This window comes from Pseudophryne corroboree, chromosome 5 (assembly GCF_028390025.1).
Source record: "Pseudophryne corroboree isolate aPseCor3 chromosome 5, aPseCor3.hap2, whole genome shotgun sequence".
NCBI lineage: Eukaryota > Metazoa > Chordata > Amphibia > Anura > Myobatrachidae > Pseudophryne > Pseudophryne corroboree.
The window spans coordinates 35,061,082-35,087,047 of NC_086448.1; the positions used below are offsets into that span (position 1 = coordinate 35,061,082).

At 49.4% G+C, this 25,966-nt stretch overlaps 1 protein-coding gene across 3 annotated transcripts in view; it reads right to left on the reverse strand.

The window, feature by feature from the left end:
* Positions 1 to 310: 310 nt before the first annotated feature.
* ZC3H3 (zinc finger CCCH-type containing 3) overlaps positions 311 to 25,966 on the reverse strand; it is a 413,559-nt gene continuing 387,903 nt past the window's right edge. For all 3 annotated transcript variants that reach the window (XM_063921214.1, XM_063921213.1, XM_063921212.1), the window contains exon 12: positions 311 to 1,418. In XM_063921214.1, coding sequence (XP_063777284.1) covers positions 1,387 to 1,418 — 32 coding nt within the window. In that variant the 3' untranslated portion in view covers positions 311 to 1,386. The remainder of the gene's footprint in view (positions 1,419 to 25,966) is intronic.

Sequence of the window (25,966 nt, forward strand, 5' to 3'; positions counted from 1 at the left end):
GGGACCGCACAGTGATATATAAATCGGGTATAGCACAGCTTCCAGAGTTCTTTTCTTCCCGACATCTCTTTCATTATACTTTATTGTTGGTTTTCCTAATAAACCTTTCAAAAATTGCACACAATACTTTGTCTTTTTCTTGCGTCCCACACAAGACTGGGACCTTGATTACTCGGCCCGGCTGGGATTTGGCGTTTGACGAGCCTGCCCCAGAGTCTGCATGGCCGGATCACGTTCCAGACGATAATGAAGTTCCTGCTTTGTGTCGGGGGTCGGTTACCAGTATAATAAGACAAAACAGGACACAATGGAAAACAAATCTGCACTTTATTGAAATGGAAATCACCGCAGAGTTAGTAACCAAAAACTGGTACAGGCAGAACGTATCTAAATAAAAGCATTTAATATAAAAACAATGGCAGGTTTGGTTGTAGGATCAGAGGGCGCTGAGAGTGGTTAATACTTCTAGCTTTTGCGGTCTATGCACTAACAATAGGTGGTCGCTCCCTGAAATATGGCAGTGTCCGGCGACACCTATCCCTTAGATTTAGCCTTTAGTTAGAGGAGGAAGTCAAATATACTGAATTTATTAGAGAAATAACAGGGGTCTGCAGGAAAATAGGGTAACGCTGAGAATAAAGAGGGGGCTTGTAAGAAAGCTGGGAAACCCACATCATCCAAAACCCCTACAAATCAATATACAGTATAACCCCACAAACACCCTGGGAAGCAGCATCAGTAATAGTAGTGTTTTCTCACTGAGACGGTAGTCACAGCGGTATATTACTCTGATATAACTAAAGCCAGAGATCTGGACAGCCACCCTGTGACCAATGCAGCAGAATCCTATTGGTAATTTAATGTGACCCAAGTGCTGTAGCGGACGTACAAACATATCTACAGGGAGGTGAACCTGTACTGGTAACACTGTGCGTCACTGGGGCATGGCGAGACAAAGGGGAACTTAACTAAATTCTGCGCTGCTCACCTGTAAGAACGCCACCCCGTGACGAGGCTGCAGATGCCACCCAACCTGCCGGGGGCGCTAAAAACATCAGATACAAATTAATATTAAACTCTCTACTTACAAAGTATTAAATAAAATGATCCGGCTGCATCTCTGGCCAGAAATTAAATATAAATCTGTAGATTTCTGAATATGAAATGTGCGCGTGTTCCGCTGTGTAACCTCTTCCCAAACAGAGGAACTGGTAGCACCACACGTTACACACAAATACACAGTGCTGGTCAGGGCCCCAAATCCCTTCACAAGGGGCCCCTTTGCTGAGTGCTCAGCAAATTCAGATGCAATACGTACAGTCACGTCCGGGGCAAGGCAGGAGCTGAGGATTGCACCCGAGCCGGTCTCACACGCCTGGTACAACGTCACAGCCTGGGCTTGATCTGAAGAGGTTTTCCTGGAAGTGAGAGACACGGACCATTAGAGGAGGCACCGTACACAATGTCGTGGTTATGCCGGATGGCGTGTCATATACATCAGATTATTGTGTGTGCCTATACAGCTGGTGCACACTGTTACGCACCTATGCTGTGATGCGACAGTGGGACATGTACCTGTCAGACATACAGTACTACCCCTGCGCATGTGCCGCTGCAGTTTCCCACTATCGCCGCGCTAGCATTAGCGTTACTTTCATATACGGAACACAATGTCGCGGAGGAGACGGCTACAGAAAACGTTTAACAGTGAAATGTAAGGGTTGAGAACAAAATAATTCCTATTTTACCATATAAAGAATAAACTAACATTTCGGGGGGATTTCAATTGTTTGAAAAGTCGGTTGGGTGTCTGTTTTTTTCCTGTCTATTAGATAGGAAAAAACAGATGCCCAACTGACTTTTCAAACAATTGAATACCCTCCTTTGTATGGAAGTTGCTCCTGGAAGGAACCCCAATGCTCAGACGGCACCCCAAATTATCCCATCTCCCCCAATTTAACCCCCTACAGTACTTGTGCGGCCAAACTGAACACCAATCCCATCGCTGGGCTGAAAAGCTGCGCACAAGTGCCGTGACCTAATTTAAGAATGTTTTTGAAAATGTGATTATTTTTGAAATGACAGAACGAGAACATAAGACATTAAAGATGCGGGGTTTGAGTGAAGACCAGAGGAGTGAAGAGACAGAGGAAAGGAGGAACACACTTTTAGCATTGTCTGCTACCCAAGAAACAACAGTTTAAACTTGTGACCGCGGGCCTCTCCTGTTCCATGTACACGCAGCCAGCTGCCACTCATCCGTGCCCATCCACTTGGCATTCCAGCATGACGAGGATACCCAGGGGGGCATCGGGATACGGTTACAGTGTTTGCGAGCACGCTGGGTATGGCCCTGTTGACAGAGAGCCCGAAGGACACAGAACAGGCCGGTGTTGCTGCTGTCACACTGTGGATTGTTGGGTTATATATAGAGTCTCTTAAAAAACATTAACAGCCTTACTTAGTCACTTGAGAGACGGTACACACTCACATGTAAACACAGAACCAATGGCTATCCCAGCTGATGCAGAGTCATTGTTATATAACCAGGAGGACTCGTGTAACAGCCTCGGCACGGGGAGCGCTATTACTGTACACCGGGGCAGGGAACGCAGCCACGGTTACACCTGCCGGACAGACACGACTTCCAGCATTACAGTCTTACTAATGTAATGCGTCTACAAATCTGGATGGAGACCCCTCACTCCGCCGTGAGCCCAGCAAAATATGGCGTTTATGTCCCTTTAATATCGTATCCTCTATAAATGTGATCATTATTTATAAAGAGGATGAGCCTCAATCCCTGGAAATGTGCCATCCAGGTGTCTGATGGTGACTGTAACTCTGCATTTATTTTCCAGTCTTAAAATCTTATTTGGAAATTTCAACGCTAAGCCCCGCCCCTTTCACCACGCCTAAGAAACTCACAGATAAAGCATATCTATTCTAAATGTCATATAGTGCTTTTACCCCGCTCCCTGACTATGGGAGTAATTCAGACCTGATCGCTAGGCCGCGTTTCCTCACAGTCTGCCATCAGGTCCGAACTGCGCAGGCACCGCAATGCGCAGGCGCATCGGACAACTGCACCGGGCGTCGGTGCATAGTGATGGGATGGTGCAAAAAATAAGATTTTACTTACCGATAAATCTATTTCTCGTAGTCCGTAGTGGATGCTGGGGACTCCGTCAGGACCATGGGGATTAGCGGGATTAGCGGCTCCGCAGGAGACAGGGCACAAAAATAAAGCTTTAGGATCAGGTGGTGTGCACTGGCTCCTCCCCCTATGACCCTCCTCCAAGCCTCAGTTAGGATACTGTGCCCGGACGAGCGTACACAATAAGGAAGGATTTTGAATCCCGGGTAAGACTCATACCAGCCACACCAATCACACCGTACAACTTGTGATCTGAACCCAGTTAACAGTATGACAAACGTAGGAGCCTCTGAACAGACGGCTCACAACAATAACAACCCGATTTTTTTGTAACAATAACTATGTACAAGTATTGCAGACAATCCGCACTTGGGATGGGCGCCCAGCATCCACTACGGACTACGAGAAATAGATTTATCGGTAAGTAAAATCTTATTTTCTCTGACGTCCTAGTGGATGCTGGGGACTCCGTCAGGACCATGGGGATTATACCAAAGCTCCCAAACGGGCGGGAGAGTGCGGATGACTCTGCAGCACCGAATGAGAGAACTCCAGGTCCTCTTTAGCCAGGGTATCAAATTTGTAGAATTTTACAAACGTGTTCTCCCCCGACCACGTAGCTGCTCGGCAGAGTTGTAATGCCGAGACCCCTCGGGCAGCCGCCCAGGATGAGCCCACCTTCCTTGTGGAATGGGCCTTGACAGATTTAGGCTGTGGCAGGCCTGCCACAGAATGTGCAAGTTGAAATGTGCTACAAATCCAACGAGCAATCGTCTGCTTAGAAGCAAGAGCACCCAGTTTGTTGGGTGCATACAGGATAACAGCAAGTCAGTTTTCCTGACTCCAGCCGTCCTGGAAACCTATATTTTCAGGGCCCTGACAACATCTAGCAACTTGGAGTCCTCCAAGTCCCTAGTAGCCGCAGGTACCACAATAAGCTGGTTCAGGTGAAACGCTGACACCACCTTAGGAAGAAACTGGGGACGAGTCCGCAGCTCCGCCCTGTCCGAATGGACAATCAGATATGGCTTTTGTGAGACAAAGCCGCCAATTCTGACACTCGCCTGGCCGAGGCCAGGGCCAACAGCATGGTCACTTTTCATGTGAGATATTTCAAATCCACAGATTTGAGCGGTTTAAAATGTGATTTGAGGAATCCCAGAACTACGTTGAGATCCCACAGTGCCACTGGAGGCACAAAAAGGGGGTTGTATATGCAATACTCCCTTGACAAACTTCTGGACTTCAGGAACTGAAGCCAATTCTTTCTGGAAGAAAACTGACAGGGCCGAAATTTGAACCTTAATGGACCCCAATTTGAGGCCCATAGACACTCCTGTTTGCAGGAAATGCAGGAATCGACCGAGTTGAAATTTCTTCGTGGGGCCTTCCTGGCCTCACCACACGCAACATATTTTCGCCACATGTAGTGATAATGTTGTGCGGTCACCTCCTTCCTGGCTTTGACCCGGGTAGGAATGACCTCTTCCGGAATGCCTTTTTCCCTTAGGATCCGGCGTTCCACCACCATGCCGTCAAACGCAGCCGCGGTAAGTCTTGGAACAGACCTGGTACTTGCTGAAGCAAGTCCCTTCTTAGCGGCAGAGGCCATGAGTCCTCTGTGAGCATTTCTTGAAGTTCCGGGTGCCACGTCCTTCTTGGCCAATCCGGAGCCACGAGTATAGTTCTTACTCCTCTACGTCTTATAATTCTCAGTACCTTGGGTATGAGAAGCAGAGGAGAGAACACATACACCGACTGGTACACCCACGGTGTTACCAGAACGTCCACAGCTATTGCTTGAGGGTCTCTTGACCTGGCGCAATACCTGTCCAGTTTTTTGTTCAGGCGGGACGCCATCATGTCCACCTTTGGTCTTTCCCAACGGTTCACAATCATGTGGAATACTTCCCGATGAAGTCCCCACTCTCCCGGGTGGAGGTCGTGCCTGCTGAGGAAGTCTGCTTCCCAGTTGTCCACTCCCGGAATGAATACTGCTGACAGTGCTATCACATGATTTTCCGCCCAGCGAAGAATCCTTGCAGTTTCTGCCATTGCCCTCCTGCTTCTTGTGCCGCCCTGTCTGTTTACGTGGGCGACTGCCGTGATGTTGTCCCCCTGGATCAATACCGGCTGACCTTGAAGCAGAGGTCTTGCTAAGCTTAGAACATTGTAAATTGCCCTTAGCTCCAGTATATTTATGTGGAGAGAAGTCTCCAGACTTGATCACACTCCCTGGAAATTTTTTCCCTGTGTGACTGCTCCCCAGCCTCTCAGGCTGGCATCCGTGGTCACCAAAACCCAGTCCTGAATGCCGAATCTGCGGCCCTTTAGTAGATGAGCACTCTGCAGCCACCGCAGAAGAAACACCCTTGTCCTTGGAGACAGGGTTATCCGCTGATGCATCTGAAGATGCGATCCGGACCATTTTTCCAGCAGATCCCACTGAAAAGTTCTTGCGCGAAATCTGCCGAATGGAATCGCTTCGTAAGAAGCCACCATTTTTCCCAGGACCCTTGTGCAATGATGCACTGACACTTTTCCTGGTTTTAGGAGGTTCCTGACTAGCTCGGATAACTCCCTGGCTTTCTTCTCCGGGAGAAACACCATTTTCTGGACTGTGTCCAGAATCATCCCTAGGAACAGCAGACGTGTCGTCGGAAACAGCTGCGGTTTTGGAATATTTAGAATCCACCCGTGCTGTCGTAGAACTACTTGAGATAGTGCTACTCCGACCTCCAACTGTTCTCTGGACCTTGCCCTTATCAGGAGATCGTCCATTTTCTTTGAAGAAGAATCATCATTTCGGCCATTACCTTGGTAAGGACCCGGGGTGCCGTGGACAATCCAACCGGCAGCGTCTGAAACTGATAGTGACAGTTCTGTACCACGAACCTGAGGTACCCTTGGTGAGAAGGGCAAATTGGGACATGGAGGTAAGCATCCCTGATGTCCCGGGACACCATATAGTCCCCTTCTTCCTGGTTCGCTATCACTGCTCTGAGTGACTCCATCTTGATTTGAACCTTTGTATGTAAGTGTTCAAATATTTCAGATTTAGAATAGGTCTCACCGAGCCGTCTGGCTTCAGTACCACAATATAGTGTGGAATAATACCCCTTTCCTTGTTGTAGGAGGGGTACTTTGATTATCACCTGCTGGGAATACAGCTTGTGAATTGTTTCCACTACTGCCTCCCTGTCGGAGGGAGACGTTGGTAAAGCAGACTTCAGGAACCTGCGAGGGGGAGACGTCTCGAATTTCCAATCTGTACCCCTGGGATACTACTTGTAGGATCCAGGGGTCCACTTGCGAGTGAGCCCACTGCGTGCTGAAACTCTTGAGACGACCCCCCCACCGCACCTGAGTCCGCTTGTACGGCCCCAGCGTCATGCTGAGGACTTGGCAGAAGCGGTGGAGGGCTTCTGTTCCCGGGAATGGGCAGCCTGCTGCAGTCTTCTTCCCTTTCCTCTATCCCATGGCAGATATGACTGGCCTTTTGCCCGCTTGCCCTTATGGGCACGAAAGGGCTGAGACTGAAAAGACGTTGTCTTTTTCTCCTTTATACGGCAATACTTCCATGTGCCGTTTGGAATCTGCATCACCTGACCACTGTCGTGTCCATAAACAACTTCTGGCAGATATGGACATCGCACTTACTCTTGATGCCAGAGTGCAAATATCCCTCTGTGCATCTCGCATATATAGAAATGCATCCTTTAAATGCTCTATAGTCAATAAAATACTGTCCCTGTCAAGGGTATCAATATTTTCAGTCAGGGAATCCGACCAAGCCACCCCAGCGCTGCACATCCAGGCTGAGGCGATCGCTGGTCGCAGTATAACACCAGTATGTGTGTATATACTTTTTAGGATATTTTCCAGCCTCCTATCAGCTGGCTCCTTGAGGGCGGCCCTATCTGGAGACGGTACCGCCACTTGTTTTGATAAGCGTGTGAGCGCCTTATCCACCCTAAGGGGTGTTTCCCAACGCGCCCTAACTTCTGGCGGGAAAGGGTATACCGCCAATAATTTTCTATCGGGGGAAACCCACGCATCATCACACACTTCATTTAATTTATCTGATTCAGGAAAAACTACAGGTAGTTTTTTCACACTCTACATAATACCCTTTTTTTTTTTTTTTGGTGGTACTTGTAGTATCAGAAATATGTAACACCTCCTTCATTGCCCTTAACAAGTAACGTGTGGCCCTAAAGGGAAATACGTTTGTTTCTTCACCGTCGACACTGGAGTCAGTGTCCGTGTCTGTGTCTACCGACTGAGGTAAAAGGACGTTTTAACGCCCCTGACGGTGTTTGAGACGCCTGGACAGGTACTAATTGGTTTGCCGGCCGTCTCATGTCGTCAACCGACCTTGCAGCGTGTTGACATTATCACGTAATTCCTTAAATAAGCCATCCATTCCGGTGTCGACTCCCTAGAGAGTGACATCACCATTACAGGCAATTGCTCCGCCTCCTCACCAACATCGTCCTCATACATGTCGACACACACGTACCGACACACAGCACACACACAGGGAATGCTCTGATAGAGGACAGGACCCCACTAGCCCTTTGGAGAGACAGAGGGAGAGTTTGCCAGCACACACCAAAACGCTATAATTATACAGGGACAACCTTTATATAAGTGTTTTTCCCTTATAGCATCCTAATATATAAAATCATATCGCCAAATAAGTGCCCCCCCTCTCTGTTTTAACCCTGTTTCTGTAGTGCAGTGCAGGGGAGAGCCTGGGAGCCTTCCCACCAGCATTTCTGTGAGGGAAAATGGCGCTGTGTGCTGAGGAGAACAGGCTCCGCCCCCTTTTCGGCGGGCTTCTTCTCCCGTTTTTCTGAGACCTGGCAGGGGTTAAATACATCCATATAGCCTCCAGGGGCTATATGTGATGTATTTTTTAGCCAGAACAAGGTATTCTCATTGCTGCCCAGGGCGCCCCCTGCAGCGCCCTGCACCCCCCGTGACCGCTGGTGTGAAGTGTGTGACAACAATGGCGCACAGCTGCAGTGCTGTGCGCTACCTCATGAAGACTGAAAAGTCTTCTGCCGCCGGTTTCTGGACCTCTTCGCTTTTCGGCATCTGCAAGGGGGTCGGCGGCGCGGCTCCGGGACCGGACTCCATGGCTGGGCCTGTGTTCGATCCCTCTGGAGCTAATGGTGTCCAGTAGCCTAAGAAGCCAATCCATCCTGCACGCAGGTGAGTTCACTTCTTCTCCCCTAAGTCCCTCGTTGCAGTGAGCCTGTTGCCAGCAGGACTCACTGTAAAACAAAAAACCTAAAAACTTTTTCTAAGCAGCTCTTTAGGAGAGCCACCTAGATTGCACCCTGCTCGGACGGGCACAAAAACCTAACTGAGGCTTGGAGGAGGGTCATAGGGGGAGGAGCCAGTGCACACCACCTGATCCTAAAGCTTTATTTTTGTGCCCTGTCTCCTGCGGAGCCGCTAATCCCGCTAATCCCCATGGTCCTGACGGAGTCCCCAGCATCCACTAGGACGTCAGAGAAAAAAGTGATTGCACGGGCGATCGCAAGGAGATGAACTGGAAGAGGGCGCTTGTGGAGTGTCTGGAAAAACGCAGGCGTGTCCAAGCATTGGAAGGGAGGGTTCCTGACGTCAAATCCGGCCCCGGACAGGCTGAAGTGATCGCAGCGGCTGAGTAAGTCCTGGGCTGCGCAGAGACTGCACAAAATCAGTTTGTACAGCTCTGCTACACATGCGATTGCACACTTGCACAGCTAAAATACACTCCCCTGTAGGCGGCGACTATCTGCTCACAAGGCAGCAAAAATCACTGCCTAGGAATGAATTACCTCCTATATGCTAACAGTAATAATTCATTTTAAAAGTGATTTAAGAAACACTCCCCCCCCCCAAGAAAAAAAAAACCAATAGTCTCTAATCCACTTTCCCAAAAAATCTGTTTCTTGCATTTTGTTTAGATGGATATATTTATTTTTTAGTAAACCTCATTTCTCATGAATTTAATATAAAAATGCAATACAGTAGTTTAAGCACAACATATTCAGTTTTATGCTATAGAAGTATTGCACTCATTTCTATTGTGATTTTTAAAGAGTAATACACCCACCCCCTCCATTTTTTGAAGCTCCACCCAAGTCTGCAGACGGCTTTCACGAACCAGCAGAGTTTGCAGACATTTGAGCTGCTGTGACATCACTGGCCCTGTAAGCCTATCAGTCTATCTCTGACTAGTGATGCAAGTTTCTGGTGCAGGGGAGTTAGAGAGCAATGTGCACATTTTTAGTGAGATCCCCAAGGTAGAGAAAGGAACACCAAGCATATCCATCCATTTCAGTGCTAAGGACAAGTCTGACTCATCCTGAGCGTGTACTTAAAAAATGCTAAGGACGAGTCTCACTTGGACCCCCACCAGTAATCTCTACTGATGGGGAGCAGGGGAAAATGCCACACTTTACCGACATACATCCTCCATCCTGGCACCAATAGAAGTTATTGCCTGGTGCCTGTGGAGCCATCACTAGCTGCAGGGTGCAGGGGTTCCTGCCCACACGGCCCAGTCTTACTGCAGAGCACAGTGAGGAAATGACAGACACACACTCCGCTCATTAGTGTAGCATGCCTTAGCATTGCATAATGAATTCTCAGTTAATTTATGTACAATACAAAGGTTTATTTAGCACCTCTTCCCCGTGTAACAGCCATACATCAGACTAACACCCAGTGGTAACTGCGGTAACCACAATTACTCACCTGTAATGAGATGCATTTGCCAGAACACTATAACGAGCCCAGATGAAAGTACGGTTGTCAGGAACCCTGTCACAGAATCATATACAGCCCGGGGGAAGTGCAGACTGACGAGGTGGCTATGTGCAGCCTCTCAGTGGTGCTCCATGTAACACAACCAGCCAGTCTATAGCCGGATAGCTGTAACATTATGTCTGAGTAATGCTAACAGATCTTCTTGTCATCGTGATCATTTGGCAACTGAGGCAATATTCTATTGATATTATTTTAACTCCCCTCAGTACAGCCGGATAGGTGGCCGGGCTGAGGAAGCCTGATTGGCAGAGCACATGTATAGCTGGGGTCTAATCTTCTGAGGTAGTTTTATTTCTGTAATTGTAACTTGGTCATCTGGCTCCTGACTCGTGTTAAAATCCTCTAGAATAGATACATTTCCACAGACAAGTCAAGGATAGCAGTCTATGTCGTCTCATGACACAGACCCATGCCACGCCGGCACAGGACGGGCAGACCCATGCCACGCCGGCACAGGACGGGCAGACCCATGCCGAGCCGGCACAGGGCGGGCAGACCCATGCCGAGCCGGCACAGGGCGGGCAGACCCATGCCGAGCCGGCACAGGGCGGGCAGACCCATGCCGCGCCGGCACAGGGCGGGCAGACCCATGCCGCGCCGGCACAGGGCGGGCAGACCCATGCCGCGCCGGCACAGGGCGGGCAGACCCATGCCGCGCCGGCACAGGGCGGGCAGACCGATGCCGCACCGGGCGGGCAGAACCATGCCGCGCCGGCACCGGGCGGGCAGAACCATGCCGCGCCGGCACCGGGCGGGCAGAACCATGCCGCGCTGGGCGGGCAGAACCATGCCGCGCTGGGCTGGCAGAACTATGCCGCGCCGCGCTGGGCGGGCAGAACTATGCCGCACCGGCACAGGGCGGGCAGAACTATGCCGCACAGGGCGGGCAGAACCATGCCTGTGCCGGCACAGGGCGGGCAGAACCATGCCTGGGCCGGCACAGGGCGGGCAGAACCATGCCTGTGCCGGCACAGGGCGGGCAGAACCATGCCTGTGCTGGCACAGGGCAGGCAGAACCATGCCTGTGCCGGCACAGGGCGGGCAGAACGACCCTTAAAAGAAACAAAATCAGCGTTCGGCCGGTGTCCCGCACGGCATTACATCCGGACCTGTTTTTAATATGGATCAATTGTGTACCAGAGGCGGTTTCAGAGGTGGGGCTGCAGCTCAGTTCAAAATTCAAATAGGGGAGGTACACCAACTGCCGGTGAGTCAGCTTGAAATGGCAGTTGCTGACAGTTGGTGAGGCTCGCCCATTTGAAATTTGAACTGACTTGCAGCCCCTCCTCTGGAGTGGCCCCTGTTGTGTACCGAGCTTTAGTCCCGACCAGTGTTAGGCTTTATGGATGCACATTGTCTATGTTCCTGACCAGTGCACAAGAGCTTCCATATCGCAATTTGCCCTCACAGATATAAAGCACTGGATTACCATGCCTGTGAAATAACCAGTCCCTGAAACACCTCTACCTCTGCCTCTCAGTTCTCACCATCCAGGAGAACGTCACAAGCACACAGGAATTCCTGTAGACCAGGGATGGGGAACCTTCGGCCCTCCAGCTGTTGTTGAACTACACATCCCAGCATGCCCTGCAACAGTTTTAGCATGGCCAAATAGCAAAACTGTAGCAAGGCATGCTGGTATGTGTAGTTCAACAACAGCTGGAGAGCCAAAGGTTCCCCACCACTGCTGTAGACAGTCCATGACAGGCAGGGGGCAGACATCAGAGCATGCAGCTAGTCGGAGAGGGCAATTCATTTAGCTTTGAGCGTGCCGTTTAGAGCCGTGCCTATCACAGCAGCACACAGGGAAAGCTCCCCTTCCTCTCTGAGGATAGTAACACTGGCTGCAAAGGTGCTAAGTATCCTTTGTTTCATCTGCTTATGACAGATGAACCCGCTCGTTAAATAAATGCATTAAGAGATTCCTTCTTTTCACAGCATCTCATTTTCAATTTCCCATCAATATGCAAATGACGGCACCAGCAGTTCTCCCAGCAGAAAACGCAGCTGGCACTCCTTGCGGCACCAGGGTGGCAAAATGCCCAAGACAGACCAAACCCGTCTGTTAACACTTCAAATTCACTGATGTACTCAGCCACAAATGGGGCGCATCCTACAGGGCGCAGAGCCAGACATGTAGCTTTGAGGACCAATGTGGGCCCAACAGGACAGTAACCTCCGCTTAGCCTTCTCCAGTGTCCCCAGCGCTCACACTGATTTCAGGTGACTACAGAGTGCCCACAGCAATCCCATTCGGTGAAGAAACACCATTTTTTTTCAACAATGTATTGGAGTGGATGGAAGAGACACACTAAGCCATGTAAGCAGGCTGTCCAAGTCTATCACAATAAGAGGCACACATGCACTAAACGGATGTGGTATGTTCTGTCAACATACAGAATGTTAACGTTGAGGTTATGACATATTGCCGTGGTCATAACATCATCATTGGGCATGTTGACAACATTTTTCTAGAGCCCCAACTTTAACCCTACCCTAACCGATGACTGACACTAACCAAACCTGTAACGTCGATATTGTGCATATTCACATAATGTTTTTCTAGTATTAGAACCCTGGTGGTAGCATAACTCTAAACCTACCTCCAAATGGAAACCCAACCCAACCCTACCCTAATGGTAGCCAAAACGTAACCCTTCCTTAATGATACCCCAACCCTACCCTAATGGTAACCCAATCTTAACCCTTCCAGAATGGTAGCCAAACCCTAACCTTACCCTAATGGTAGTCCTACCCTACACTAATGGTATCCAAACCCTAAACTTTACCTTAATGGTTGCCTAACCCAAATTTAATGGTTCCCCATGCTTAACTCTACCCTAATGGTAGCCAAACCCTACCCTAATGGGCCAAAACTTAACCCTAACCAAATGATAACCCAACCCTATCTTTCCCCTAATGGTAGCCAAACCCTAACCTTCTCCAATGGAAGCTCAACTCTATCCTAATGGTAACCCCACCCTAACCCACGTTAATAAATGCCAAACCGTACCCTAATGGAACCCCAACCCCACCCTAAAGGTCAACAAACCCTAAATTGTAACCCTACCCTAATGGTTCCCAAACCTAACCTTACCCTAATGGTAGACAAACCCTAAACCTAACCTAATGGTAACCCAACCGTAACCCTACCCTAACGGTAGCCCAACCCCAACTACAGTCTATCCTTAACATGTTGACGCTATGACTATCGACATTCAGAATGTCGAAATAATGACTACATACCACAATAAAAACATGTCCAGGTGCTGGGTAATTAATTTATCAAACTTACAAGATGAAGCATAGAAAATAAGCAACATTAAAGGGACAACGTGAATAATATTATTGTATACATACAGTATGAATACATCATGCATAGGAATCGGATACTTTTACTGCTGCAAACATCATGTAAATCTGCTGGAAAGGAATCATCTAGCACCACACTGGTCAGCGACTAACAGGCTGCTATGTAATACCAGCTGATGTTCCATTGGTAAGATATGTCAATGTCGGGACTCCCTATGGCTGGAGTGCCGTCACACAGCAGCGGCGTTGCAGTAATGGAAGCCAGGGATGATTATACAGATAAACAGAAGCGTGCTCTTGTCACCAGCCGGCAGTGAGCCAGCCATGTCGCTCCTGCTCAGTAGGAGCCCTGGCTGCGTTACCTTATTGAGCTGTTCATGCAGCCCTGAAGTCACAAACAGTGGGGAGCCTCCATCAATGCTTACACAGTCGACGGCCGGCTGTAACTCACTGAGCTAATTGTTAGAACCGATTAAAGGTGCAGTTCCTCTTGTGCTTTGCTACCTTGTAGTTCATAGCATCACGATCTGATGCAGGTGTACCCGTATAATACTGTCATTAAATCTAGCGGAGACATTAAAAGTCTAGATCTCTGTAAGTCTGCAGTACTGGAAGGCTCCTCAAAATGATGTCTCCACACCTATTAAAATGTAACAACGACCATGATCTAGAACAAATTCTTCCAGATGGTAATGGCGATATAGACATCTTGCGGTTGACCAGCTGTTGGGGAACTACTGTATACCTAGCACTTCCCCCCCCTCAACCCCATTTGGGTCCTGATTGCGGTTTCTGATATTAGTGATCAATAAACTAGAAGCTAATATTTGCAGTATTAAATGAAGCACTAATTACCGTGTGACTTTATAAAGGAACGCCCCCTCCTCGCACAAAGGGGGTCATTCCGAGTTGATCGCTAGCTGCCATTGTTCGCAGTACAGCGATCAGGCTAAAAATCGGCATTTCTGCGCATGCGCCGCAGTGCGCACGCGCCAAGTACTTTCACACAAAACTATGCAGTTTTACACAAGGGCGAGCGACGCTTTTCAGTCGCTCTGTTGATCGGGGAGTGATTGACAGGAAGTGGGTGTTTCTGGGTGGTAACTGGCCGTATTCCGGGAGTGTGCTAAAAAACGCAGGCGTGTCAGATACAAATGCAGGCGTGCCTGGGGAAACGTGGGAGTGGCTGGCCAGACACAGGGCGTGTTTGTGATGTCACAGCAGGAACTAAACTTACTGAAGTGATCGCAAGGAAGGAGTAGGTCGGCAGCTACTCAGAAATTGCTTGAAATAATTTCAACACTGTTCTGCTAACCTTTCGTTAGCACTTCTGCTAAGCTAAGATACACTCCCAGAGGGCGGCGGCTTAGCGTTTGCACTGCTGCTAAAAGCAGCTAGCGAGCGAACAACTCATAATGAGGGCCAAAGATATGTAACTTATGACAAATTGGGGCCACAATTTCACATAGAGAAGCTTTACTGCACAGATATAGTTTGTGTCTATATATCTCATTGGGGCGGCACAGTACCCCAATATAGGATCTGTCATTGTAGAAATTCTTCTTGCGTGCAATTGTAGAACATTCTGACAGCAGCAGAACAATGAGTGCCACCTCTCCGTGGCTGTGTATATATCCTGTATGAATGTATGTATGTATGTATGTATGTAAGTATGTATGTACCTACATTTGTGGAATAACTCATGAATGAAGGGAAGAGGATTATTACACAGGAACTAGATTTAAAGTTATAGTCATCGGATTTCTTTAAGCCTGAAGCATGTCTTCCGTCACATTTGGGAGCATTGTGTGTTCGTGCAATGGTCGGGTGCATTCCCAGCCCCACCATAGGACACCCCTTTCCTATTATGTGTAGATGAGGACACAATCTGGTGACGATTGCATCCTACACATAACATTGCGTCTGTATACTGTCTCTCTACAGTATGTTTGCAGAAACCTATGATTGGCTGGATGAGCCACTGCAGAGACTCGGGGTAGGACTCTTTGCTGGGGTTCAGTGTCCTGTATCCTGACTGATTTCACCTGGTCTTTGTCGTCTGATTCATTGTGACCTAGTTCTGTGACAGGCAAGGCCCTCCGCACAGCTGGCCGCTTCCCTCTCCGTGCTGCGCTCCCCTCGATGGGTGTTTGCACCCTGTCAGACGCCCCTCTGACTTTTCACAGCCGTTTCACAGAAGCTGACTCAGCACCACACTCGCTGCCTGGTAAGCGCGGCCTCCGCCATCACCAGTCCTGAGGACCATGTGCGTGACACCAAGACCAGCTGTGCTTCCCATAGAGTAACGCAAACATGCAGCACACTGGGGCAGATGTATTTACCTGGAGAAGGGATAAAGCAGTGATCAGCGCAAGGTGATAACGCACCAGCCAATCATTACAGATTTGAAAAATGACAGTTAGGAGCTGATTGGCTGGTGCGTTGTCATCTTCCACTTATCACTGCTTTATCCCTTCTCCAGGCTTAATACATCTGCCCTTTATTTTCATGGCCACGTAGGAATGCAAACCCGCAATGACGGTAGGGAATACTACCCATGAACACAATACCGTCAATATCACATTTAATTAAATACCCGAAATGATTGGTGAACGCAACATTGTCACCACAAGATACGCACATAGGCCCTCATTCCGAGTTGATCGCTCGCTAGCTACTTTTAGCAGCCGTGCAAACGCATAGTCGCCACCCACGGGGGAGTGTATTTTCGCTTTGCAAGTGTGCAAACTCCTGAGCAGCCGAGCTCTGCAAACACATTTTGTGCAAAACAAGACCAGCCTTGCAGTTACTTATCCTGTGTGATGAATCCAGTGACTAAGGTCCCGGAATTGACGTCAGACACCCGCCCTGCAAACGCCCGGACACGCCTGTGTTTTTCCAAACACTCCCAGAAAACGGTCAGTTGACACCCATAAACGCCCTCTTCCTGTCAATCTCCTTGCAATCGGTTGTGCGAATGGATTCTTCACTAGAACCATTGCACAGCAACGATGCTCTTTGTACCCGTATGAAGCACGTGCGCATTGCTGTGCATATGCATGCGCAGTTTTGCCATTTTTTTTAAGTGATCGCTGCGTAGCGAACAACGGCAGCTAGCGATCAACTCGGAGTGACCCCTATAGCTCCAAACATGGAAAACAGGCCGCTAACGCAGGTCCACGTTCTCACCTGTGCCTAGAAGAACATGCAGGATGGTCCTATATACTAGCTGTGAGCTGTCATATACTAATTTCGGAATGTAACTGTGTGGCGCCTTTAAGGTCCCCTATTGGTGCATGTTCCAGGGCTAGACCACCGTTACGACATAACGCAGGGATCTAATGGTGCGGTACTGCTACGGCCACACAAAGGAAGGGTAGGTTTTGGTGCGTTTTTGTGGGGAGAGGTGAGTTATGTCCACTAAGAGGGCGCTGCACGCCATGTTTACAGATGTAGCCGGAAGCGACTCACTCGTACAGGTGCCAACTTTGTCCTAGGCCTAAATCCGGCTCTGCAGGTCACTCCGGCATGACACAGGGAAAGTAACGTCTCAGCAACCAGAAGCCCCTCATGTGCGTACAGATAACAGAGCGAGATCTGTCTAATTAGAGCTGCTTCTATCACTCTTTTATTTGATTGTCCACTGCCCCGGTAAAACTTCCGTGCTGGTTCCTAAAGGGTTAAACAAGTTATTTCGTGCTCAAAAACAAGATTTGCTGCCCCACCATAGGCATGATTTGAGCGTGCTCAGTGGAGCTGTTAAAGACGTGTGTTCCATTAACGTTACGGCTGTGAAATATGGCGATAAAATGACGGCCGTATGGTGGCAGATTTGCAGCCTGCCGCGTTGCTAAGGGTTTAATCCTCGCTCCAGCGTGCACAGAGCTGTAAAGTGTTTACTGAGAGGATCGTTTAAGGCTATAAAATCCTCTTCTTTCTCCCAAACAAGGCTGAGCGGAGCCATTTGCAGGGCCCGGAATGCTCATCGGGGGAGATGGGAACAGCTGTTCACACCAGGAGTCTGCAGCCATCTTCCCCAGCAAATTAGCTGAAATGGGTGCTTCCTAATTAAATTAGCACGCAAATGAAATGGTTTGCATTGGTGCGCTTGGCTACAATTACAACAGGAGTCCAGACTATGTAACGGAAAGCTACAGCATGGGGCACAGCATTACCGTGAGCCAATCAGGGGCACAACCTGCACTGCCTCTGCCATCTACTACTGAGGGAGGGCGGCAAGGAAGGGGTTACAGGGAATGGATAACGAGGCTTAGCAGGACTACTTACATAGCACTAACAGGTCCCTGTACTAGAGAGTGAGGGCGGCAAGGAAGGGGTTACAGGGAATGGGTAACGAGGCTTAGCAGGACTAGTTACATAGCACTAACAGGTCCCTGTACTAGAGAGGGAGGGCGGCAAGGAAGGGGTTACATGGAATGGATAACGGGGCTTAGCAGGACTACATAGCACTAACAGGTCCCTGTACTAGAGAGGGAGGGCGGCAAGGAAGGGGTTACATGGAATAGATAACGGGGCTTAGCAGGACTACTTACATAGCACTAACAGGTCCCTGTACTAGAGAGAGAGGGCGGCAAGGAAGGGGTTACATGGAATGGATAACGGGGCTTAGCAGGACTACTTACATAGCACTAACAGGTCCCTGTACTAGAGAGGGAGGGCGGCAAGGAAGGGGTTACAGGGAACGGATAACAGGGCTTAGCAGGACTACATACATAGCACTAACAGGTCCCTGTACTAGAGAGGGAGGGCGGCAAGGAAGGGGTTACAAGGAATGGGTAACGAGGCTTAGCAGGACTAGTTACATAGCACTAACAGGTCCCTGTACTAGAGAGGGAGGGCGGCAAGGAAGGGGTTACATGGAATGGATAACGGGGCTTAGCAGGACTACACAGCACTAACAGGTCCCTGTACTAGAGAGGGAGGGCGGCAAGGAAGGGGTTACATGGAATGGATAACGGGGCTTAGCAGGACTACTTACATAGCACTAACAGGTCCCTGTACTAGAGAGGGAGGGCGGCAAGGAAGGGGTTACAGGGAACGGATAACAGGGCTTAGCAGGACTACTTACATAGCACTAACAGGTCACTGTACTAGCGAGGGAGGGTGGCAAGGAAGGGGTTACAGGGAATGGATAACGAGGCTTAGTAGGACTACTTACATAGCACTAACAGGTCCCTGTACTAGAGAGGGAGGGCGGCAAGGAAGGGGTTAAAGGGAACGGATAACGAGGCTTAGCAGGACTACTTACATAGCACTAACAGGTCCCTGTACTAGAGAGGGAGGGCGGCAAGAAGGGGTTACAGGGAATGGATAACGAGGCTTAGTAGGACTACATAGCACTAACAGGTCCCTGTACTAGAGAGGGAGGGCGGCAAGGAAGGGGTTACAGGGAACGGATAACGGGGCTTAGTAGGACTACATAGCACTAACACAGGTCCCTGTACTAGAGAGTGAGGGCGGCAAGGAAGGGGTTACAGGGAATGGATAACGAGGCTTAGTAGGACTACATAGCACTAACAGGTCCCTGTACTAGAGAGGGAGGGCGGCAAGGAAGGGGTTACAGGGAATGGGTAACGGGGCTTAGCAGGACTACTTACATAGCACTAACAGGTCCCCGTACTAGAGAGGTAGGGCGGCAAGGAAGGGGTTACAGGGAACGGATAACGGGGCTTAGCAGGACTACTTACATAGCACTAACAGGTCCCGGTACTAGAGAGAGAGGGCGGCAAGGAAGGGGTTACAGGGAATGGATAACGAGGCTTAGTAGGACTACATAGCACTAACAGGTCCCTGTACTAGAGCGAGGGCGGCAAGGAAGGGGTTACAGGGAATGGGTAACGGGGCTTAGCAGGACTACTTACATATCACTGACAGGTCCCTGTACTAGAGAGGGAGGGCGGCAAGGAAGGGGTTACAGGGAATGGGTAACGGGGCTTAGCAGGACTACATACATAGCACTGACAGGTTCCTGTATTAGAGAGGGAGGGCGGCAAGGAAGGGGTTACAGGGAATGGATAACGGGGGTTAGCAGGACTACATAGCACTAACAGGTCCCTGTACTAGAGAGGGAGGGCGGCAAGGAAGGGGTTACAGGGAATGGGTAACGAGGCTTAGTAGGACTACATAGCACTAACAGGTCCCTGTACTAGAGAGGGAGGGCGGCAAGGAAGGGGTTACAGGGAATGGGTAACGGGGCTTAGCAGTACTATTTACATATCACTAACAGGTCCCTGTACTAGAGAGGGAGGGCGGCAAGGAAGGGGTTACAGGGAATGGGTAACGAGGCTTAGCAGGACTACTTACATATCACTAACAGGTCCCTGTACTAGAGAGGGAGGGCGGCAAGGAAGGGGTTACAGGGAATGGGTAACGGGGCTTAGCAGGACTACTTACATATCACTAACAGGTCCCTGTACTAGAGAGGGAGGGCGGCAAGGAAGGGGTTACAGGGAATGGGTAACGGGGCTTAGCAGGACTATATAGCACTAACAGGTCCCTGAGCTTGTTATAAAACACCAGCATAGATAGTAGCACAGTACAATAGGAAACACAGTGTTATCACTGAGCAGAGCAGTTTGGTGGAACCCTGACTGATAGCATCTGGTGTTCATGGACAGTGTAGCACAGTGATGACCATGGATACAGCAGTGCAGTACAGATCAGATATATAGTGGTACAGAAGTGGCCGGGGTTACAGGAGTGCAGTACAGCTTAGGTAATGTATATAGTAGTACAGTGCTGGGGTTCACTACGATCTGCCGGCGGCCGGCCTCCCGGCGACCAGCATACCGGCCGCCGGCTTACCGACAGTGTGGCAAGCGCAAATGAGCCCCTTGCGGGCTCGCTGCGCTCGCCACGCTACGGGCACGGTGGCGCGCTATGCGCGCCACACTATTTTATTCTCCCTCCAGGGGGGTCGTGGACCCCCACGAGGGAGAATAAGTGTCGGTATGCCGGCTGTCGGGCTCCCGGCGCCGGTATGCTGCTCGCCGGGAGCCCAACCGCCGGCATACTGAAGACCACCCCAGTGCTGACCATGGATACAGCAGTGTAGTATAGATCAGGTATAGCCGGGGATACAGCAGTGCAGTACAGATCAGGTATATAGTGGTACAGCGGTGACTATGGATACAGCAGTACAGTACAGATCAGGTATAGCGAGAAAACAGCAGTGCAGTACAGATCAGGTATATAGTAGTGCAACGGTTACCATGGATACAGCAATACAGTACTGATTAGATATAGCTGGGGATACAGCAGTACAGTACAGATCAGGTATATAGTAGTATAGTGGTGACCATGAATACAGCAGTACAGTACAGATCAAGTTATATAGCGGGAATACAGCAGTGCAGATCAGGTATATAGTAGTACTGTGGTGACCATGGATACAGCAGTGCAGTACAGATCAGGTATAGAGTAGTACTGTGGTGATCATGGATACAGCAGTGCAGATCAGGTATATAGTAGTACAGCCGTGGACGGGGATACAGCAGTGCAGTGCAGAACAGGTATATAGTAGTACTGTGGTGCCCATGGATACAGCAGTGCATAACAGATCAGGTATATATTAGTACAGCGGTGCCCATGAATACAGCAGTGCAGTACAGATCAGGTATATAGTGGTATAGCAGTGGCCAGGGATACAGGAGTGCAGTACAGCTCAGGTAATGTATATAATAGTACAGCGGTGACCATTGAAACAGCAGTGCTGTACAGATCAGGAATAGCGGGTATACAGCAGTCCAGTGCAGATCAGGTATATAGTAGTACAGCGGTGACCATGGATACAGCAGTACAGTACAGATCAGGTATAGGGGGAATACAGCAGTGTAGTACAGATCAGGTATATAATAGTACTGCAGGTGACCATGGAAACAGCAGTGCAGTGCAGTACAGATCAGGTATAGTGGGAATACAGCAGTGCAGTACAGATCAGGTTTAGCCAGGGATACAGCAGTGCAGTACAGATCAAGTATAGCCAGGGATACAGCAGTGCAGTACAGATCAGGTATAGCCGGGGATACAGCAGTGCAGTATAGGTCAGGTATAGCCGGGAATACAGCAGTGCAGTACAGATCAGGTTTAGCCGGGGATACAGCAGTGCAGTGCAGATCAGGTATAGCCGGGGATACAGCAGTGCAGTACAGATCAGGTATAGCCGGGGGTACAGCAGTGCAGTACAGATCAGGTATAGCCGGGGTACAGCAGCGTAGTGCAGATCAGGTATAACCGGAGATACAGCAGTGCAGTACAAATCAGGTATAGCTGGGGATACAGCAGTACAGATCAGTTATAGCCAGAGATACAGCAGTGCAGTACAGATCATGAATAGCTGGGGATACAGCAGTGCAGTACAGATCAGGTATATCCAGGGATACAGCAGTGCAGTACAGATCAGGTATAGCCGGGGATACAGCAGTGCAATAAAGATCAGGTATAGCCGGGGATACAGCAGTGCAGTACAGATCAGGTATAGCCAGGGATACAGCAGTGCAGTACAGATCAGGTATAGCCGGGGATACAGCAGTGCAATAAAGATCAGGTATAGCCGGGGATACAGCAGTGCAGTACAGATCAGGTATAGCCAGGGATACAGCAGTGCAGTACAGACCACGTATAGCCGGGGATCCAACAGTGCAGTACAGATCAAGTATAGCCGGGAATACAGCAGTGCAGTAGAGATCAGGTAAATCTGGAGATACAGCAGTGCAGTACAGATCAGGTATAGCCGGGGATACAGCAGTGCAGTACAGATCAGGTATAGCTGGGGATACAGTAGTGCAGTACAGATCAAGTATCGCCGGGGATACAGCAGTGCAGTACAGATCATGAATAGCCGGGGATACAGCAGTGCAGTACAGATCAGGTGACCATGGATACAGCAGTGTAGTACAGATCAGGTATAGCCGAGGATACAGCAGTGTAGTACAGATCAGGTATAGCCGGGGATCCAGCAGTGTAGTACAGATCAGGTATAGCCGGGGATACAGCAGTGCAGTGCAGATCAGGTATAGCCGGGGATACAGCAGTGCAGTACAGATCAGGTATAGCCGGGGATACAGCAGTGCAGTACAGATCAGGTATAGCCGGGGATACAGCAGTGCAGTACAGATCAGGTATAGCCGGGGATACAGCAGTGCAGTACAGATCAGGTATAGCCGGGGATACAGTAGTGCAGTACAGATCAAGTATCTCCGGGGATACAGTAGTGCAGTACAGATCAGGTATAGCCGGGGATACAGCAGTGTAGTATAGCTGGGGATACAGCAGTGCAGTACAGATCAGGTATAGCTGGGGATACAGCACTGCAGTACAGATCTGGTATAGTGGGAATACAGCAGTGCAGTATAGCCGGGGATACAGCAGTGCAGTACAGATCAAGTATAGCCGGGGATACAGCAGTGCAGTACAGATCATGAATAGCCAGGGATACAGCAGTGCAGTACAGATCAAGTATAGCTGGGGATACAGCAGTGCAGTACAGATCATGAATAGCCGGGGATACAGCAGTGCAGTACAGATCAGGTGACCATGGAAACAGCAGTGTAGTACAGATCAGGTATAGCCGGGGATACAGCAGTGTAGTACAGATCAGGTATAGTCGGGGATACAGCAGTGCAGTATAGTGGGAATACAGCAGTGCAGTATAGATCAGGTATAGCCGGGGATACAGCAGTGCAGTACAGATCAAGTATAGCCAGGGATACAGCAGTGCAGTACAGATCATGAATAGCCAGGGATACAGCAGTGCAGTACAGATCATGAATAGCCAGGGATACAGCAGTGCAGTACAGATCAAGTATAGCTGGGGATACAGCAGTGCAGTACAGATCATGAATAGCCGGGGATACAGCAGTGCAGTACAGATCAGGTGACCATGGATACAGCAGTGCAGTACAGATCAGGTATAGCCGGGGATACAGCAGTGTAGTACAGATCAGGTATAGTCGGGGATACAGCAGTGCAGTACAGATCTGGTATAGTGGGAATACAGCAGTGCAGTATAGATCAGGTATAGCCGGGGATACAGCAGTGCAGTACAGATCAAGTATAGCCGGGGATACAGCAGTGCAGTACAGATCAGGTATAGCCGGGGATACAGCAGTGCAGTACAGATCAGGTATAGCTGGGGATAGAGCAGTGCAGTACAGATCAGCTATAGCCGGGAAAACAGCAGTGCAGTACAGATCAGCTATAGCCGGGAAAACAGCAGTGCAGTACAGATCAGCTATAGCCAGGAAAACAGCAGTGCAGTACAGATCAGGTATAGCCGGGGATCAAGCAGTGCAGTACAGATCAGGTAAAGCTGGGGATATAGCAGTGCAGTACAGATTAGGTATATAATAGTACTGCATGTGACAATGGATACAGCAGTGCAGTACAGATCAGGTATATAATAGTACTGCAGGTGACAATGGATACAGCAGTGCAGTACAGATCAAGTATAGCCGGGGATACAGCAGTGCATTACAGATCAGGTATTGCCGGGGCTACAGCAGTGCAGTACAGATCAGGTATAGCTGGGGATACAGCAGTGCAGTACAGATTAGGTATAGCCGGGGATACAGCAGTGCAGTACAGATCAGGTATAGCCGGGGATACAGCAGTGCGGTACAGATTAGGTATAGCCGGGGATACAGCAGTGCGGTACAGATTAGGTATAGCCGGGGATCCAGCAGTGCAGTACAGATCAGGTATAGTGGGAATACAGCAATGCAGTAGAGATCAGGTATAGCCGGGGATCCAGCAGTGCAGTATAGGTCAGGTATAGCCGGGGATACAGCAGTGCAGTATAGGTCAGGTACAGCCGGGGATACAGCAGTGCAGTATAGGTCAGGTACAGCCGGAGATACAGCAGTGCAGTATAGGTCAGGTATAGCCGGAGATACAGCAGTGCAGTCTAGGTCAGGTACAGCCGGGGATACAGCAGTGCAGTATAGGTCAGGTACAGCAGTGCAGTATAGGTCAGGTATAGCCGGAGATACAGCAGTGCAGTCTAGGTCAGGTATAGCCGGGGATACAGCAGTACTGTAGTAGTCATGTATAAGACACAGCAGATCATCTATGCAGCGACATTACATAGTGTGTAGAAACTATGGTGGTCATTCCGAGTTGTTCGCTCGCTGCCGTTTTTTGCAGAATAGCGATCAGGCTAAAAATGGGCAATTCTGCGCATGCGTATGGGCCGCAGGGCGCACGCACTAAGTATTTTCACACAAAACAATGCAATTTTACACAGGGCCGAGCAACGCTTTTCAGTCGCTCTGCTGATCGGTGAGTGATTGATTGACAGGAAGTGGGTGTTTCTGGGCGGAAACTGAGCGTTTTCCGGGAGTGTGCTAAAAAACGCAGGCGTGTCAGGTAAAAACGCAGGAGTGGCTGGGGAAACAGGGGAGTGGCTGGGGAAACAGGGGAGTGGCTGGGGAAACGGGGGAGTGGCTGGGGAAACGGGGGAGTGGCTGGCCGAACGCAGGGCGTGTTTGTGACGTCAAACCGGGAACTAAACGGACTGAGGTGATCGCAATCTAGGAGTAGGTCTGGAGCTACTCAGAAACTGCAGAGAATTATTTAGTAGCAGTTCTGCTAATCTCTTCGTTCGCTATTCTGCTAAGCTAAGATACACTCCCAGAGGGCGGCGGCCTAGCGTGTGCAATGTTGCTAAAAGCAGCTAGCAAGCGAACAACTCGGAATGAGGGCCTATGTACGGTAAATGTATGTAAGCACACGTGAGCTGTAGGGGGCGCTCTCTAATTCACATACACATCACAGAGATGAGCCTACATTCAAATAAAGCATCTTAACAGCAAATGACCTGCATATATCACTGCATTAAACCTCATTTATCTGTACAACTGCTGACCCCTCACACCATTAATACAGTCACTCGTATGTGATGCAAATGAAACCCATTAGACAGAACAGAACCTCTTCAGGCTCCGAAGCATGAGCTGTATTGAGAAACACTTACCTGTATTAATATTGGCTATTATACATTAGCAATGCTTTGAAATGACACTGGGCGGTATATAAATGAGGGTGATGCGGTAAGAGAGGCATACCACGAGGTAACTCTTTACACACTTACACCTAGCGCACATATTACCGCAGTGCTGTCCTAATGATATATTGCACAAAGAACCAGTGACATCACTAAGGCTGCAGCCTAACTAGGAGAAAGTGACATCACTGAGGCGCACAGCTCCTGGTGACCTGACTGGCTGCCGTCTCCTGGTCTTGGGTTCAGCCCACAACTAGGAGCCTTAGAAACAAAACCCATATTTTGTGACTGATCTTTCCATGCAGGCCAGGGTTTCAGTCTGACCCAGAATGGGAGGATCCCGGATCTACCAATTCATCGGCTTGATGAAGTAACTCATGGTGAACAGTAGTACTGTGGCCCTGCCCCGCTTGTACATTGCTCCACCATGCAGCACCCGCAACCCAAATTTCCTACTTTAACATCAGCCCCAGGATCTCCCGGAGTATGTGGCGTCTTTATCGCGCCGCACACTAAGGATTACTTCCAGAACTCTTTATTCTAATCGCCAAATTGTCACCATTCCTGGCGCATGGTTTCAGGACATCTTTTGGGCAGCTAGGAATATTCATGAGCGTTCCTGGGCAAGTGACCGGCCCTTGTACTGG